General features: G+C 33.8%; 1 protein-coding gene across 1 annotated transcript in view; it reads right to left on the bottom strand.

Annotated features, from left to right (window-relative positions):
- The window catches only part of LOC145294032 (aquaporin AQPAe.a-like), a 72,470-nt gene extending 59,308 nt beyond the window's left edge, over window positions 1-13,162 (bottom strand). The window contains exon 1 of the mRNA XM_080141013.1: window positions 12,654-13,162. Coding sequence (XP_079997139.1) covers window positions 12,654-12,848 — 195 coding nt within the window. The 5' untranslated portion in view covers window positions 12,849-13,162. The remainder of the gene's footprint in view (window positions 1-12,653) is intronic.
- Window positions 13,163-19,979: the final 6,817 nt, after the last annotated feature.

Consider the following 19,979-nt stretch of genomic DNA (forward strand, 5'->3'; position numbering starts at 1 on the left):
GACACAAATTGGACACACAGAAACGGCTATAAGTATTATTATAAGATACAGCGCCCCCTTTTGTGTGTGTGTATGTATGTATGTGTGTGTGATACCACATCAAATAAATGAGGGTCAAGGAGGATGGAAAGACAGGGGAGAGAAGACACTAGACCTCCATTAGTGGAGTGCAAAGAGGACTGGGACCTTGGGGAGGCTTATCGCCACCCAAATTCCAGCGAAGACAAATGGTCGCTGCCAACGAGAAATCAATGGGAAGCGGCTGTTGCGATGACGCAAATTCTTTTGCAAAGGTTATCGGAAGAGGTGGAGAGTACTGGAAATCTGAAGAAATTTGTTGTTACTCAGACTCCAGAGAAAACCACAAGTTGTTCTCAAAGAGCGATCTCTGATGATGACTTATGTGACTACTCCTAGTGAGTAAATAATAATCCTGATTTTGTTTAATAACGTCTCCCTGAAATAAGACGGAATTCATTGTCGGAAGATACTCCTTCTATCTCGTCTCCAATCCAGGAACTTCATCAAGGGCTTTCCTAAGGGGGTTAGTGGTACCTATAAGAGCAGAGGTTGGAGGGCTGCCCAACACATCAGGGATTCTTAGTTTTTTCAAATGCCCTTTCAGCCGACTTAATACTACACCTAGCGTACCAACTACCACTGGGATTACTTAAGTTGCAACTACGTGCATTCGTCTTACTTCTAAGATCAACGGAGCATAATTGCCATCCTTCTCGTTCCCCTTCTCTATCACATTCCTGTTCCAAAGCACTGAAAAGTTTACGATTTACCATCTCTTTGAAACTTTGTCAATGATTACTAAATCCGGAGGATTATGTTCCAATTGCTTGGTTGTCATGACACTTTTGTCCCACTATACCTCTACATTGCTATCCTCATTTGTTCTCACTTCATCAGGGACCTCCTTAAACCACTACACAGCACACTTCACCCCAAACTTCTTACAAACCTCCCAGTATATCCACGCCGTCGTACTTTCTGCGGTACTCTCTCGGGGCCAATCCAATGCACCCTGCTGCAAGGTGCGCAATTGACTCAAATCCGGCATTCTGCAGCAACATCCTCTCCTTAAATCACTTTCTTGAGCAGATGTTTTCCTAGTGCTTGCTCTTGTGCTGCACAAAGAAAGGCTTCAGAGCTTTTAGCCAGATACCCAGCTCCAAGCCATTGCCATGATCTTTTATCCGCTACATCTGCTACATAATGATGATGATGATGATGATAATAATAATAATAATAATAATAATAATAATAATAATAATAATAATAATAATAGACTCATTATTTATTAAAAAAAAGTCAGACCTAAAACATAAGAAAGAAACAATATTATTTATAAGTTTAAATACCTTTTGGTAGAATGTAACTCCCATAATAATATTAAAACTAATAGCTACATGGGTTTTACAACCACTACCTTATCCCACCATCTAACTATGTACCTTGTAACGTCTAGCTTAATTTACCAGCATTTACAAAAACATAACTGCCCACCATATGATTCAAGACACATTTTAGTTAATAATTAAATTTAAAAACGAATTAAAAAAATTAAAATATACTCGAGACTATTTTTATTAAAATGCAGTAACCTAGAACTAATGGAATTACGTATGAAACTAGTGACAATACTTTAAAGTAATACAATTAATCATGTGATTTTTATTCAAATATTAGATGATTTAAAATGTTAACGCTCTTCCTGGAATTACAGTAGTTCTTTCTTTTGACATCTAATTAATTTTACGGAGGCATTTCCAGTTGATTGCGTCTTTTTGTTTGTTTTACCTGGAAATGATTATGCGAAGAATCGAAAACGTTTGTGATACATCTGGAATTGTTTTTTTTTATTTTTGACACAAATAAAATCATTAGAAAAATTGCACAATTAGAAAAATTAAGTATAATCAATCTGAAAAATTCTGATATGTTTAACAATGATTGGTTAAATGAAAGAATGCTGGCCAAAAGAGAAAGAAAGAGAGCCAGAGAAAGAAAGGAAGAGAGAGAAAGAAATAGAGAGAAACATAGAGAGAAACATCACTGTCATTCTTGATGGAGCACATAGCGATCGTGCATGAGGATCATCAGCTGTTAATATATGGTCACAAAAACTGCCTAAAGCGGATATAAAATCAGTGGGATATCAAGTGGTTTGCTTTCTCAGCATTCCTCTTGCTTAAAGGGAGCGATTATTTTTTTCCAAATAGTCAAACCATTTTCTGTGTGGCTTCTTCTCTTGACCAAATATTTTATCACGCATGCACTCACCATCATTAAACATGCAGCATAATACATGCGTACTAGTATTGGTAGCTGAGTTGGTGGGGCGTTAAATTTGTAGAATAACTACCGTTCACTAGACGTACGTGACCATGTTCTTTACGGGAAGGTGAGATAGCGCATACAACTTAAAAAAATACCCTCAAACTCGGATTATCAATTCCTTATTCTATATGGATGATATTTATGCCAGATCGTTTCCAAGAGAAAATCTAAGTATCTTAATTATTTACACTATATCATTTCGGACTATTGTCGACATCAACAGTAATATTTCTATCAGGCTCACTAAACATTTATAAGGACAATAGTCCGAAGAAAACTTATGAAAATAATATTTCTCATCTCCAAAAGTAAGAATAAAGATTTGTGAAATCAGAATTTCTGTATTGTTAAATAAATTTAAGCAGCAAACCGGCTTTTAGGCATGTTTATGTTTTGTTTATGAATCCATTATTTGTATTATTATTTATCCTTATCAACCCGGTTTTGGCCGAGAGGCAGTGAAGTTATTTTAGTTATGACGTTTCATTTGTTTGTACATTTTTGAAATTAAGGTAGACAACTCCTATTATATTTATCAATCTAAAATATGATCTATCTCTCTGGCGGATTTTTCTTTTTAGGTGATTATTTAAAAATGTTTCGTATTTATTTCGTCTAGATCGGACTAAGTAATTATAAATAAATAAATTGTAGTACTTACGTTATTATATTGTCAATAACATGGCGCAACATTAACTAAAATTGGCAAAATTTAATATGTCAGCTATTGAGGTATTACTAAGAAAATCAGAAATGATAAATTTCATATTTATTACATTTTCACCCCAAACAATGCAGATTGCCACTTTGGTGTAGGGGACTACTATCAGGGACATAAACTACTGGGGTACTATGTAGGGAGTTGGGCAGTAAAATGTCGGTTAACGTTACACTTGGACTTCTGCATGTCAGTACAGCTAGAGAAACAAGGAATGGAATTCCGAAGTCTAGCGGTTCTGGGGAAGAAACTACTGGAGTAGAAAGCTCTCCTACATCTAGGGATCTCCACTGTGTAAGAGTGGGGTTTAGCTGCTTGTTGGATTTGTCGAGGATATTTACGTCGTGGGGGCACAAGTGCTTGCAGTTCGTCAGAGCATTCTCCATGAAAATACTTGTAGAACAGGCAGAGGGATGCAAAGTTTCGTCGGTGGGACAGGGGCTGAAGCTTAGATGACAGTTCAGGACCTATCAGGTTGGAGACTCTCTTTTAGACCTTTCTAGGAGCGAGTGACTAGTAGTAGATGCACCAGCCCAAATATGACAACAATACTCCATGCATGGGGGAATGGTGGTCTTATGGGGGTACAGGATACTTTTGGGCGTTTGTAGCTTTCTAGCACAGTAGAGAGAGCCTACCGTCTTCGCAGCAGTCCTGCCAATGTAATTGTTCCAACTCATGTTTCCTGTGAACATTAGGCCGAGGAGTTTAAAAGAAGTACTATGTCTATAATTCTGTTTATCTACTGGTTATAACCACGTTGACACACCTTGAAGTTAAGCGGCGTTGAGCCTGGTAAGAATTTAGATGGGTGACCATTTAGATGGATGATCATTTAAGAATACCAAGTACTCTAGCTGCATGTTCTGAGCTTTTTTTTTTTTTTTACAAGAAATTCACCACTTATCAAGACTTGTAAAGTTTGGATTGTTCGAGAGCGCACTTTTTATAGTGCGCTTAATAAACTTGCGCCGACCTGACAGTTAAGTATGGAGTATCACCAAACTGAAATTACCCGTCATATATAATATTAGTAAAAATAGTTTTCGGTAGCTGAGAAGCAAGCTGTTAACGTTTTGCTTATAAATGTCCAAACAGTTAACACAGATATTATCAAGGTCTCTCTGTACTGCAGTTTATCATGACAGCATGGTATGAGAATACTCCCCCCACTCCCTACAAGTGAATCCTAAATTTAAAAAAGAACATAATATTCGCGCCTCAAATAAGATCCCCTCGTTATGACTACTTCACACTATCTTTTACAAGGAATAGTGCCTCAAGTAACAGTACTAAGCTGGATACTCTACCAGACCAGATGCATTCTTGTCTTGGAATTCAGAGCCATGATCAAACGTTTTTTTTACTTGAAGTTGAACGTCAAAAACGACATTATTTTTGCATCAACCTAATATGCACACAATATATATATATATATATATATATATATATATGTATATATATATGTATATATATGTATGTATGTGTGTATGTGTGTATGTGTAATATACATAATGTATAATATATACATATATATATATATAGAATATATGGAAAAGAATTATATATATATATATATATATAATTCTTTTCCATATATTCCTTGTTTTAAACAATAAATTCTCAATTTGAATATATTTCTATGTATATTTTAATCTACAGAATTTAACTTCAATCCCTACATTTATACTTTGCTCTATTTTTCATATTGAGCTTTACCTTATTGGCTAGGATCGTCTAGAAAATATTATTACGCTGGAATATTTAGTAATACAATAATTCATTTGATTATCTAATCTGTAATTTAAATAAATTTATACAGACATATATATATATATGCATTTATATATACATATATTTTTCTCTCTATCTCTCTCTCTATATATATCTTTATTTTCCATATGCAATTTGACTAATTATGATTGTAATTACACAGAAGTAAATAACACAAAGTTTCAATTGTGATAGCTCAATAGTGTAACATTAGAGTTTCACATACTTCTTAAATGTTAATGTTTATTTTTCAAAATATTATTCTTTTACTGGCAAGAACCTGCGTACAATTGTTTCGGCCCAATGTTGGCATACATGTATATAGCAGTTTAAAACTTTTCACAACTGGGCAATCTCATCAACGCATATTAATGAAACCAATTTAAAATTTTTTTTTTCTTCAAACAGGGCTTTTTGTATTAATATGTATTTATTCATTCATTTACTTTTTTTCTCCACAGTATATATATATATATATATATATATATATATATATATATATATATATATATATATATATATATATATATATATAAAGAGAGATAGATAGATAGAGAGAACAAAAGAGCAAGCGAGAGAAGTGTAAGTTATTTTCACTATGACTGTAATATTATTTGACTTTATATTTTCTATACTTCAGACTTATCAACTGCAGCCTCTATAATTACAAAACAAATGAAGAACTACAAAATTATTGTGATTATAAACACTGAATACAGTAATGTCGACTCATTTTGCATAATGGTAAGAGTGTTCGCTGGGAACGAGGGTTCAATCTTCGTTTACCCAATGCCCTTTTACTAAAATGCTAGATATTATAAGATTATGATCATGGTTAAGTGGAGTAATCCTGGGAGAGGAGTGGCGTCCTTCCTCACACCTCTGTGTAGTAGCTCATGAAAAGAGAGCCTTTACGGTGCTCCTAACTATGGTCGCCCACTTTATTTTTATAACAATTTAGAAATAGAAACCGTTTTAAAAGTCGTTTGAATCCGACCATAAAAAAAAAGTTTTCTTTTATCTAACAAATGATAATCTTAGAATTCCACATTTAACTGAAAAACTTACATTTTTAAGGGGTTTTAAGCGGAATGATGTGGGTAGAGTTACAGTTTTCTAAAGAGAGATGGGGGGAGGGAAGAGGTGAGAAATAACGATAAGTTGTCAACGATAAAAAATAATCGGTCGAATAAAAAGTTATTTTATAGCATATATAAAATGCACGCATCCACACGTGTGCATATGCCGGTTTTGCATTTCTACAGGGTGCCAAAAAGTCATTGTAGGGTTTTGAACTTAAATACATTCTTTATTTTTGATGATATCTTTCTGTAACTTTAACATAATCTGACTAAGACATTCAGAGATTTAAAAAATGCAAAATTCAAACAATCTTTATTCATAAAAAATAATGTTTGTTTTATTAAATGTTGCCCATTTTCAGCTTTGCATATTTGTGCACTTTCCAAAACATTATTCATGACAGTTTGCAGAATCTCTGGATTGCAATTTAACTCCCTTATTTCGTTTCTGATGTTTTCCTTCAATTTTTGCAGGGTTTGGGGTTTGTTAACATAGACTCTTTCTTTAAGGTATCCCCCAGAAGAAAAAGTCGGGGCTAGTCAATTGAAAATTCCAAGGCGAAGCTTAAAGTGGGCAACATTTAAAAACGTTATTCTTCATAAATAAAGATTATTTGAATTTTGCATCTTTTAAAAAGTTTCCCAATGTCTTAGATTGTGTTAAAATTACAGAAAGATACCATAAAAAATAAAGAATCTATTTAAGTTCAAAACGCTTTAGTTACTTTTTGGACACCCTATATATAAACGTGTGTTTTGGGAAATAGAATAACGCAAGAAAAATCTTAGACATTAAAAGTGGTTTTATATTGTTGTTTTCGTTAAATATTAATTTATATTATTATTATTAAGTATTAAATGAGGAATCGTTTGGAGTTAAAATTCGAGTTTCGTTAATAGATAAACACGACATCAGTTCAAATTTCTTGTCTATTTTGTTTTTGCTTCGAGTTCTTTCACCTTATGTTAACACTTTTTAGTCGTGCATTTCTCAATTTTAGATGTATAATACTAACTTGATTTTAAATGGAAATGATTCCTAATTTAGTAACGAAGCAACATAAAACTATTTTTAATGCATAAATAAATGTTTTCGCGTTTTTTCGTAGCCGCGATAAATTACTGGATTTTAATATACATATTTTAAAACAATCTTTTATTTATAAACTAGCTGGCAGCTTGGCGTTGCCCGGTGGTACACTACGCTTAAACATGATAATTTAATTCATGCAGATTTCATATGTATTATTATAGAATCAATCCTCTATTAAGTATTATATATAACGGGGAATAATTTGCCCGGTGGACTAAATCACAAGAAAAAAAAATAATATAATGTCGTTCATCAAATTCCGTCTGCGTTTGTTTACACAATCATGTCGGCGAATGCCCTGGAAAAGTCACTTCTGATTAATGTTTAGTTTTAAAATATGCAAACGAAGAAATGATTTGAGGTGATTTTAAATGGCAACTCTTCTTTAATCGTAAATTGAACTCATTAATAAGAAAAATAAAATGGTGAGTTACGCGCGAACTTGGACAGGGGGTCATTCGATCTGTAGTGGAATGCTCTACCACTAAGTTATATTTCTAGATTATAATAATAATGATTTGTTGAAATTTTATTATCTCCCTTGCCGGTGTAACGTAAACAATTCTCCTGGTAAAATTATTCTTTTTTATCTATAAGAGAGAAAATCTATTTTTAAGACCGGATTTTTTTTTTTCGATTTTCGATACTTATCGGATGAATTTCTGTACAAAACATCTAAGAACACTGCCAGACGTATAAATTAGCTTTGTCTGAAATTTGTAAAAGATAGGCTCAGCTGTTTTGGAACATATGAGGAACTCTCTCTCTCTCTCACACACACACACACAGAGTGCTTTTTATATAATAGTAGAGAGTTCTCAAAGCAATAAAAGTTCAAGATAGAAAGGTATCACCATTATCAAAATACGAGAGACATTCTAGAAACGTTAATATTATTGGAACACCTACATTTATTCGGCAAATCCAATACACCCTTGATTGTAATCCTAGAAGATCAATGATGTTGATTGCAAGAGAACACTGTATGTCAGAAGGAACAATCTGAAATGTTGTTCACACTGACATTAGATACAAGTCTTATGCAACGATTAAGCTAAATCTTGGACAAAGAACAAAAGAACAACCACGAAGGCTTAGTGAACACAGAAGGGGATGTTGGAAAATTTTTATGATCACATGACCTTTAAAATTTGGCCTCATAGCATTCCCAGCTTTAAATCTTTATTAACATGCTTTCTCATCATATTTTCACTTTAACCGTACTTTTGGCAGTGCTGTGAAGACCTCCTTACCAACATGACAGTGTTACATTTGTTAAGTAAAGTTGGGAGAGGGGGTAACAGAAACATTTGTTCTGCTCAGCGTTGTCCTAGTGCAATAAACTTGCCATCGTTACATTACAGTATTAGATTTGAAAGTGAGTGGTGGGGTAACAGAATCCTTTGTCCTACTTGGTGTTGTCCAGAAGTAATAAATTTAAATTACAGTATTACATTTTAATATCTTTGGACTATTTTCATTATCAACATAATTTCTCTTCATATATTTTGTGAAAGTAAGTGGATGGAACGGAATTAACCGGTATCAAAATATTATTGTATTTCGTTCTACTGTTTTGTCCAGGAGCTATAAATATAAGACTGTAATATTACATTTAAAAGGGATAGTTATTGTAAATGAATAAGATTATAATTCTTTCAATACGTTAAAACCAGAGAGAGGGAATGGGTTGGGTGGAGATGAAAGAGAGGGTAAGGAGAGAAGGGGGAAAACTAGGAAAAGAGAAGGAGAGAAAATTAAAGAGACGATTAGAAATAGATAGATAGATAGATAGATAGATAGAGAGAGAGTGAGAGAGAGGGAAAGAAAGATAGAGAGGGCGAGAGATTAGTCTTTTTCTTTTTTCACGTTGCTGTTTTTTTTTGTTTATTCCCATGCCCGTTGACTAAATTGATCATTTGTTTAATGATATTACTTATGTGAACACAATTCTCAGCAAAGATTAAAAAAAAATTATACATAAAATATACTACTGGAAATAAATTCCATGTGATTTGTAAATATAATAATCCGACTGGACTCCAATCTTGACACGTGCCATTTGAAAGTTAGTACCGTATAGAAATCATATAAATGTTTTTCTTTATAAGTAGAGCCATCTAAATGTCCGGCTCCATATTTATTGATTGATGTGTTTGAGAAATAAAAAAAACTCTCTTTTCAGTGTTGCCATTTAATTTAGATAGTATTTATGCACACCACACACACGTATGTAAATTAGATAGTAAAATGATAAGTCACTTTTCTTTATATGATCCATAAGGATAGAAATGGAGGTAAAGACACTTATTTATGAAAGTCAAATATCTTAATTTTCATTCCCTTTTAGTCGAAGTTCTCAGAAATCAAGAGGACTCCATACCTCGGCACTAACACTTGATCTCTATATGAGGCACATAGATAGTTGAATGTTCCATAAAGTCCTTTATCTCTCAAACATTGAGATCACTTTAAAGTGTTATAGTATATCTTTTGGTTTAATCTTTTAGTCTTACTGGATTCCAGGACAGGAATACATCTAGTCTGATGAAGTATCCAGATTCGTGCTGTTACTGAAGATAACATCACTTGGAAAAGGTGAACGATTCCTTGTAAAAGCCAGTTAACTATACTGAGATCTTATTCGGGACAGAAATACTATATGATTGTTAATATTTAGTAAGGGTTTATTGTAGCAAAAAGTATCCTCACGCCAAATTGTACCGACCTCCTGTACAGACCTTAGACACTCGAGAATAGTGTCTAGTAGACATTCGATTTCTATGTGAGATTTTCCAAATGAAATCGAAGTACAATCAACATAATAGTAGTTGTGACCAAACGAGTCACAGATACATAAAGTATATATATATATATATATATATATAGAGAGAGAGAGAGAGAGAGAGAGGGAGAGAGAGAGAGAAAGAGAGAGAAAGAGAGAAAGAGAGAAAGAGAGAGAGAGAGGGGGGATAAAGATATCCAAAGGAAAGCTCACAGAAGTGATAAAATTCGCACCAGAAGGTTTCTCGGTGGCTTGAAACGATCCATTGCAACAAATCATCACAGCCAATTGCTGAACTCGCAAAAAGGCGGAATGTGACCAAAATGAGCATTTCTAATACAGTACCGATAGATCTTGGGATTAATTTCTATTGCAGATAACGTTGTAACATCCTTACAGCGAAATCTAAGACCATTTGTAAAGAGAGAAGCGCCTTGCTACTCAATCACCTGAAACACTATAGTGGTACTGTACGCATTTTTGTGGACAAGAAAAGGTTCGAAGTCTCCAACCGCAGAAACCATGTCCAATGACCCTTCTATTGGTCATCCAATCATGCAGAGTAAACACCCTGCCTGTGTCATGGTGTTTGCAGCTGTTACTAGCGATGGGAAAGTCATTCCCTTTCACTTCATTGAAGTGGACCTGAAGATCAATACGGCGGAATATATGAAGAAACTGAAGGAAGTTCTCTTACACTGAATTAAGAATAACTATGATCCCAAGAAAGTGATGTTCATCTAGAACTCTGCACCTGCTCATGGGCAAAAACAATGCTGAACTTCTTGAATAGAAATTTGTAGCTTTTTGTGCCCTCAAATATCTGGCCCTCTAGTTCACCAGATTTGAACCCCTTCGACTATTGGTTATGGGGCGATGTTGAAAAAGTCTCTAATGTTCGCCCCCATAACTGTGTGATCTCCCTGAAAACCGTCATAAAGCGAGTATTCTGCGCTATCAAAAAAGAGTCAGCTATCAAGGCCTGTCGTGTTTTTAGGACTCATACTAAGCAAGTTGTGAACGCAGAAGGTAGACGCATAGAATAAAATGCTTGCATTTGTTTGTATTTAATAAAACAATTCAATGAACATACACAAATCTTTTAGTGCTTAGTCTTTATCAAGGTTTAAATTTTGAGATCTCAAACTGCCAATTTATCGTTTACACACTGTATCGGAATGCCCCCCCCAATCAGCGTGGCCCGATCATAACAGACGCTTAAATATGTTTTAATTCATGCAGATTTCGTATTTATTGTTATAGAACCAATACTCTATTGATTATTACATTGTACCCAATAGTATAATAGTGATTTCAAAAGTTAAAAAAATGACTCAGGTGCCATCAACTAGAATTGAAACCAAAACAATGAGCGCACAAGCCTTAGTCGTTATCATTTGAGTTATCGCTAGATGGATAAAAAAAGTTAAACATTTATCTGACATTAACGTATAAATGTATATTTGTGTATGTGTACAAGAGTGTTTTAAGTCAACAACTCTGCCAAGTTTTTTTTTTTTCAATTTTGACAACTTAGCAGCTTTTTATACTAGCTAAAAAACAAATTGAATTTATTCTACAGGTCGAAATCACGTTTCAAGTCTATAGATCAAACAATGACAGAGAAGTTTGGTAGAGACAGTTCCGCACACGCCGACAAGGTTACTTATATATATATATATATGTATATATATATATATATATATATATATATATATATATATATATATATATATATATATATATATATATATATGTGTGTGTGTGTGTGTGTGTGTGTGTGTGTGTGTGCGTGTTAGAAATTTTATCCTAAATGCTACGAAATTATACAGAATGTAGAAAATATGCATAAATATAAACTGAGCGTAATATTTAAATGAAACCAATCATCCAATAAGAAACTATAAAAAATGAATAATTAATTAATGAAAGTTTCTTTTTAAAGGAATGTGCAAATTAGTTAATCTTTATGAAATCGCTCGCATATCCATGACTTTTTAATAATTTTTAAATAGAAAAAGTATGCTTCTTACATGTTTCTGCAGTCAGAGAAACATGGAACAGGGAAAGGGCGATTCCAAAGGCAAGCCGTTCGAGGAAAGAAACCATTAGAGCAAAAAATCTTCCCGTATAACCGGAACATCTACAAAGAAGATGTGTGATTTTGCTTCTACTTGAGTGGGTCAGGAGTATTTATGTTGAGGGGGGATACACGTGCAGTAAGTTCATCGGAGCACATTTTGTGCAAGTGCGTGTGAAACGAGCACAAGGATGAAATAATGCGTCGATGAGACCGTGGTTAGAGCTTTGCAGACGGTGCGAAACCTATTAGGTTAGAAATTATTATTATTATATATTCTCTGTCCAAGAGGGATACACTTCTGATTGGTGCAGCAGCGGAATTATCTTTCTTTCAGACTTGCACAACCAAGACCTGAGGTCATATCTGCCATATTATATATTTAAAGTATTACCGGGTAATAATGTTAGTATATCCGATCCTAATTACTATTCTCATATTAGTTTTCATTTTCACAACGTTTCGGCCGATGTAATATCCGGACGTCTTCAGGTGTATTCTTTTTTCGAACTTGGAAACATTCTAGTCGAACTTGAAATTTTTCTAGTCGAACTCGGAAGTAAATAAAACTTTGCGGATTAAATAAAGGGGTTCAAAATTCCATATAGAAAGATGCACCCGATTTACGTTGGCAGAAACGTTGTAGAAAATAACAATCAAGATGAGAATTGTAGTCCATATAATTCAAAATGTCAATCCTTATCTAAAAGACTTTGGAAACAAGCAAAAAAAAAAAAAAAAAAGAAAAAGTGTAATAACTGGTTTGTACTTACTTTGACGACATCAGAATTTGGAACGGACGTAGATGCGCATCCTGCAAACACAAAGAGAAATGTCGCAACGAATTCAGCAGCAGTCGCTCGCCACAAATCCCAACTTCGCAGTTCCTCCCGAATTGATCCGAATCCCTTGGAACCCCGCCGGGCGCATTCCAGTTTATTAGCAATATGAATGTACAGCGATTCCATTTCGGCGATTGCGGTTCCTTTAAAAAGACCGTTATTAACTTCGAACACCTTTCTTTCTTTCTTTCTTTTTAATAACAGATTAAAGTGTTACCTTTATATATGTTATTTTTTTTAATGATTTATTCAATTATTACTATTTTTTTATTTTTAATAAAAAAATCCTTTTGGCACGGATAACTATTTTCCTTTTCTGTTGGTGAGTTGCACGCAAAAACAAACTACCGCTCTTTTTCAGAAAAAAGTTACACTTGCTTTTAAAAATGTATATGTATATATATCAAATCATACACACACACACGCACACATATATATGTATATATTCCTTTTTTGTTGTTGTTTTATTTTGTTATGGTGTCCAGAGGAGGCGAACAGTTGCGCGTCCCGTAAGCATCAAAGTTTGGTACTGCTATGCTATGACAAGCTCGTGTGCGTCACTTCAAATCCGGGCACAGCCTACGTCATGTGACTGAAGGAGGGGAGGGTCATATAATGATTATCTGGACCAACCAACGAGAAAGTACGAGAGGGGCTGTGTTGTAAAAAAGGCGGGGAGGAAAAGCAGGCGAAAGCGAAAGAAGAAGAAGAAGAAGAAGAAGAAGAAGAAGAAGTATTAAGCCTAACAACAATAAAACAAAACACAAATAAACAAACAAACAAACAAAAAAATAAAATTCAAAAAAAACAAAAGCTAAAACGACTAACAAAGAATCCCCACCGCAGCAATTGTCAAACTGGTGCAAAAACGAAGTAAATACTAAGAAAAACAAAAAGAAAGCAAAAAAAAAAAAAAAAAAAAAAAAAAGCAAAAGACAATCACGAAAGAAAATACCACCAGTTGCTTTTCATCTTGCTTTCTTTCTTTTTCGTCTTTTCCTTTTTGCATTTTATCACTGTGGTTTTATAAGGTTGTTTGTGATAACAGCAACTATAATATTGTATAATATTTTTTATCAATAAGTGGAGTATCAGTTCTGTCATGTATTGCCTGCCAGTATACGCGCACACCCACGCACGCACACGCACGCACGCGCACACGCACGCGCGCACGCGCGCACGTGCGTCGCGCATACACATAATTTAGTCTTATGACTTTCCGCAGAAATAAAACATAGAGGCCTCTGTGTAGCTTGCTTGCCACATAGATATATTTATACTATATATATATATATATATATATATATATATATATGTGTGTGTGTGTGTGTGTGTGTGTGTGTGTATATATATATGTGTGTGTATGTGTGTATATATATATATATATATATATATATATATATATATATATATTTCGTGTATCTATATAAAATCTTGGGTATCTATTTTATTTACTTCAAGAGGACTTAATACATGTGTAGAGGTAGGTAATAAGTTTTTGAAAAAAAGAAATATAAAATTTCTGTTTATTTATTTACGAATCCATTCTAGGGTTTTTGAAGCAGATCCAAGTAATCATATATATTATGAAACTACGAAATTATTGGAGATATAAATTTTAATACAACTTGTTAATTTTCAAATGATGAAAAACGCTTACTTCACATGTACTTTGATAACTTTCATGTGTAGCCATGCCGTTTTTAAATATATAATCTTGAACGTTACAGGCGTTCACTTTGTTCATATTGTCGACCTGCGCAATATATAGAGCACAAATAGGGCACAATAAAATCGTGTAATCTAAGTTCGTGTCTGAAAACTTCATTTTAGGCGTATATTTGGACTCCAGTCTTTATCTAGGGGAGACAACTAGCATATACTAAGGAAACAAGATTATTTTGTTGCGTATAATTTATAATGGACGATTTTTCTGTATTTAATAAAGAAAATTAAAAATAAAGAACATTCTTAAATTTCATTTTTGTAATATTAGGAAAAAAAAAACACATTTTGTTTACTTAGTGTCTCTAGAAGTTGTTTTTCGATAGCCAATGAAAATTTTTTTATCTACTTAAAAGAAAGTTCGTATATGATGAACGATTTTTCTGTATTTAATAAAAGAAATTAGAAATAAAAATTCTTATATTTCATTTTTGTAATATGAAAAATATTAAATTAAAATAAAATATTTTGTAATTAGAAAAAATACAGCTTATTTACTTGTTTCTTTTGCAAGAAAAAGGTGTTGCATCTGTTCGGTCCTCGGTTCGTGACACCGAAATCTTTAAAATATATTTACTTATTATCTCTTTTGCTAACTGAATTTTAATTTTTTTTTGCTTAAAATTTTCTGTTTAGTTATTTAAAATTTTTTTTTTTTTTACATGGGAATCACCACTTATCAAGGCCTTGAGGCCACTCGATAAGGGTTAACGAGTGTACAGTAGAAATTGGACAATATAGTAATCGTTAGTAATGGAAATTTGGTGAATTTGTTAACTTATATGGAACGGCTCATCAAAAACTTGTTTACATTAGACTTGAAGGCAACCATATTGTAATCAGCTGGAAAGCAGGAAGACAATTCCATAGGCGTGTAGTTCTAATTATTTCCCTTGATTATTATTGGTCACGTGTAATATTCGTGTAATCGATCTTTCATTTGATTTCCTAATTTATATAATTTTTTTTCCACTTTCATTACACTTTTTACTTGTTATGTTATTTCATTGATTTACTGACCATTTCAGCATCTTAAATTATCTGCAACAAAATAAACCTTAGTAAATGCAAATCTCTAGATAAAGACCGGATTCCAAACAAACACTCGAATATTATAGAAATAAAAAGAAAAAAAAATGAATCCCCCCCTCTCTCTCTCTCTCTCTCTCTCTCTCTCTCTCTCTCTCTCTCTCTATATATATATATATATATATATATATATATATATATATATATATATATATATATATACTAGCAGGAAGACTCGATAGTGCTCGGGATTGAATGAGGATTAGTGAATGTTTCACATCCCCATATCGAAATCGGCGAAATCGCCCATTTTTCAATCAAATCGATAAATTGCCGCTCTAGTGGAGGACCCATAGCGGTGAACCGGGAGGAAGCTTCACATGCCTTTCTGCAGTGACTTTGTTCACAAAACACTGTAGTTTACATTGCACTGTAGAGAACCTACTGTACATTTTATAAACCAGAAACATTTTTAAAACAGAAACATTCATTTCGAACGCGACCCTGTCATATCAAAAAACCTACTGTTAATTTTATATGCTAGACCTTTCTGCTTGTGCGGAAATAAAACTTCTCAAATGCACTTGTCATGTTACGCTGTAAGCGTTATCTCCAGTCAAAATCGCCTCAGCATTCTTTTATTCGATTTTTTCGATTATCCATTATCAATACTTATCGAAGCCATTCCGATACAGAACCTATCTAAGAACACTACCAGGCACATAACATGCATCTGTGTTAAATAATAAAAATATTCGGCCCCGTCGTTTCAGAGTATATAAGAAATTATACACACACAGACAAAGTTTCTTATATATATATATATATATATATATATATATATATATATATATATATATATGATGTTAACCATCTTATATGATGTTAACCATCTTACAATGTATTCCTTTAATTCAGTTGAGATTTACAATTCTTTGGAATATAGACTTTTGTCATTCATTAATTAATTCTGTAATTACACTGAGCTAATTAAATAAGAATTGGTATATAATATAGTGAAAATAAAATACATTTCCACAGAACTATATATATATATATTTATATATATATATATATATATATATATATATATATATATATATATATATATATATATATATATATATATATTAGATCCATAACACTACCGATTTCATGAGTACATTTTTGGGCCTTATTTCAAAAATTATATTTTATAAAATGTGACAGATAAGCATAAAAAAGAAACAAGTAACGTATCAGCTGAGCGTTGCAGTAGACAGCGTATCTCATTCAATCCTAGTCAATGTTTGGCTTTTTGTGCGTGTATATATGTATATATATGTATATATATATATGTATGTTTATATATATGTATATATATATATGCTTTTATATATATTTATATATATATATATATATGTATATATATATGTATATATATATGCTTTTATATATATATGCTTTTTCTGTGCACATTTGAACTTTTCTTTTAATGATTTGGAACTCATTCCATTTGTGATTTTTTTCCAAGGAATTCTACCTTTTGGATCATTTTGGACCAGTTGGAACTTACCTGTTGGATTGGAAATTTTTAATTCGACCGAGTTTGGATTTTACCATTCTTGGATTTTTTACCCTTCACCGGACTATCCATTCATGTGAAATCTTTTTATTATTTTTCTTTTACCTCCTATTCCCCTTACCTCACCCTTTTTTTTTTTAACCAAGTAAGATCTGTGACTTACTTGTAGTTTCATTAAATACTTTTACATGCAAAATCCGATCTCGCATTTTGCTAATTCCTGCCCTCTGATGAGAAGGAGAGTATTTCTTCGAAACTCCGCGGATTAAGGACTATCCACTTATCTTGTGCTTCCTTTTTAAAATTAAATATGTTTTTAACTCTTTTTCAAGATGTCTTTTAACATGTTTTATTAATCATTTGTTCATATTATAAAGCTCTATTTCCTTTTCGGTTTTATTGAGCTTTTACATCTGGTTGAGATTACTTTACTTGTAAATATTAACTCTTTAATATTTATAATATATTTTAAGCTTACCATTTTGATTACCTTGGTAAACTTATTGTAATTTATATATATATTTAGGAAAACAAATTACTAAAAAATAAATCCCTTGATTCCAATTTTCATGAGCGAGGGCGAAACATGTCAATTGACTCGTTTTGATTTTTTTTCTATTTCCCTTCTTTTATTTTTTAGTCGCTATCCATTTTCCTTTTCTCCTGTTTATTTTTAAATATAAAATGAATTCCGAAGGAATACGTCTTCCCTTCATGATTGCCTTAATAAAGTTTTGTACCCCCAAGAAAGTCATGATACACACACACACACACACACACACACACACACACACACACACATATATATATATATATATATATATATATATATATATATATATATATATTTATTACATTTTCACCCCAAATAAGGCAAATTGCGACTTTGATGTAGTAGGCTACTATCAGGGGCAACAACTACTGGGGTACTATGTAGGGATTTGGGCAGCAAGATGTCGGTTCACGTTACACTTGAACTTCTGCACGTCAGTACTGTTGGAGAAGCAGGGACCTGGAATGGAATTCCAAAGTCTAGCGGTTCTGGCGAAGAAACTATTGGAGTAGAAAAATCTTTTACATTTAGGGATCTCTACAGTGTGGGGTGGGATTTAGCAGCCTGTTGGGTTTGTCGAGGGTGCTCACGTCGTGGGAGCACAAGTGATTGCAGTTCGTCAGAGCATTCCCCAACTAAAATACTTGTAGAACAGACAGAGGGACGCAACATTTCGTCGATGGACAGAGGCTGAAGCTTAGACGCCAGTTCAGGGCCTATCAGATTTGCGACTCTCTTTTGAACCTTGTCAAGGAGCGAGAGACTAGTAGCAGATGCACCAGCCCAAATATGACAGCAATACTCTATACATGGGCGAATGGTGGCCTTATAGAGGTACAGGATACTTTCGGGTGTTAGTAGTTGTCTAGCACGGTAGAGAGAGCCTACCTTTCTTGCAGCGGCCCTGGCAATGCCTTCAATGTAATTGTTCCAACTCATGTTTCCTGTGAACGTTAGGCCAAGGAGTTTGGAAGATGTACTCTCAGATAAAGAGTCGTTGGCCATTGCTATAGGTGGTAGAGAGGGTTTCTTGTAATTATTGAATGAAACTAGTTTAGTCTTGGCGGCATTGAACGTGACCAACCATTTTTGTCCCCATTCCACTACAGATTGGAGGTCTTCCTCTAGTGTTTCTGCTATTTCTTTAGAAATGTGTTCATTCGTCTTCCTGTCGTGCCTGCCATAGAGTGTAGTGTCATCAGCATATATACCCATCTCAGAGGCAATTTTGTCGGGGAGGTCATTTATGAATATCAGGAACAATAGAGGTCCAAGGATAGACCCCTGAGGCACTCCCGCATTTATAGCATATTGGTTAGATGTACGATCGTCCAGGACAACCTGGATTTTTCTCTTATCTAAGAAGGATTAAATTATATTTAGTATTCTACCAGTGATACCGTATGATCTAATTTTCCTGAGGAGACCCTCATGCCATACCCTGTCAAAAGCCTTAGATATATCTAGAGCTACCGCTCTGCCCTCCCCCTCTTTGTCCAGTGAATGGTATATACGTTCAGAGATTACAGTTAGGATGTCTGCTGTGGAACGGTCTTGTCTAAATCCATATTGTTGGTCAGTCAAAAGTTTAGCATCTGTAAGGTGATGGACTAGAGCATGGTTAATTAAGGTCTCAAATATTTTGGCAAAAGTATGAGGAGGCTAATGGGGCGATAATTTGATGGGTCAGTCCTTTCGCCAGAATTCTTGAATACTGGTACAACACAAGCAGTTTTCCAACAGCCCGGAAAGCAAGCTTCGTTAAGGCATTTGTTGTAGAATTTGGAGAGAACTGGAGCTACTTCGGCTGAGCATTTTTTTAATAGCACAGCTGGGGTGAGATCGGGTCCACATGCTTTTGAAGTGTCAAGGTTTTTTTATGATAGCATGCACCTGAGCAGGGGTGATTTTCAGATCGTCTAGCGAGGCGTTTGTCCGCATAGGATATTCATGTAGGGGGTGGTTGGAAGGGTCCAGTGTGGAGTTTGTGGCAAACCGACTGGCAAGCATGCTAGCCTTCTCGGTTGCTGAGGAGACAACCTCGTGATTGTTAGTCAGTGGGGGAATTGTTGATTGCCCATTATTTACTACACAGTTGTAGATTTTCCAGAAGTCTCGAGTTCCTAGTTTTTGTGCTTCGATGCGTTTTTTATTGGTTTCCGTAAATTCTCTGTTAGCTGTCGCTATTTCTTTCTTAATGTTATTTCTGGCTTCTATATACTTCAGTCTGTTTGAACTGGACTTATGTCGGTTAAATCTGCGGTATGCATGCTGCTTTTGAGCATATATATATATATATATATATATATATATATATATATATATATATATATATATATATATATATATAAATCAGGACCCGTGTATTGGCGCTGCCGTACACAAA

Source organism: Euprymna scolopes, chromosome 15, assembly GCF_053919585.1.
Source record: "Euprymna scolopes isolate OS-2025 chromosome 15, ASM5391958v1, whole genome shotgun sequence".
Taxonomy (NCBI): Eukaryota; Metazoa; Mollusca; class Cephalopoda; order Sepiida; family Sepiolidae; genus Euprymna; species Euprymna scolopes.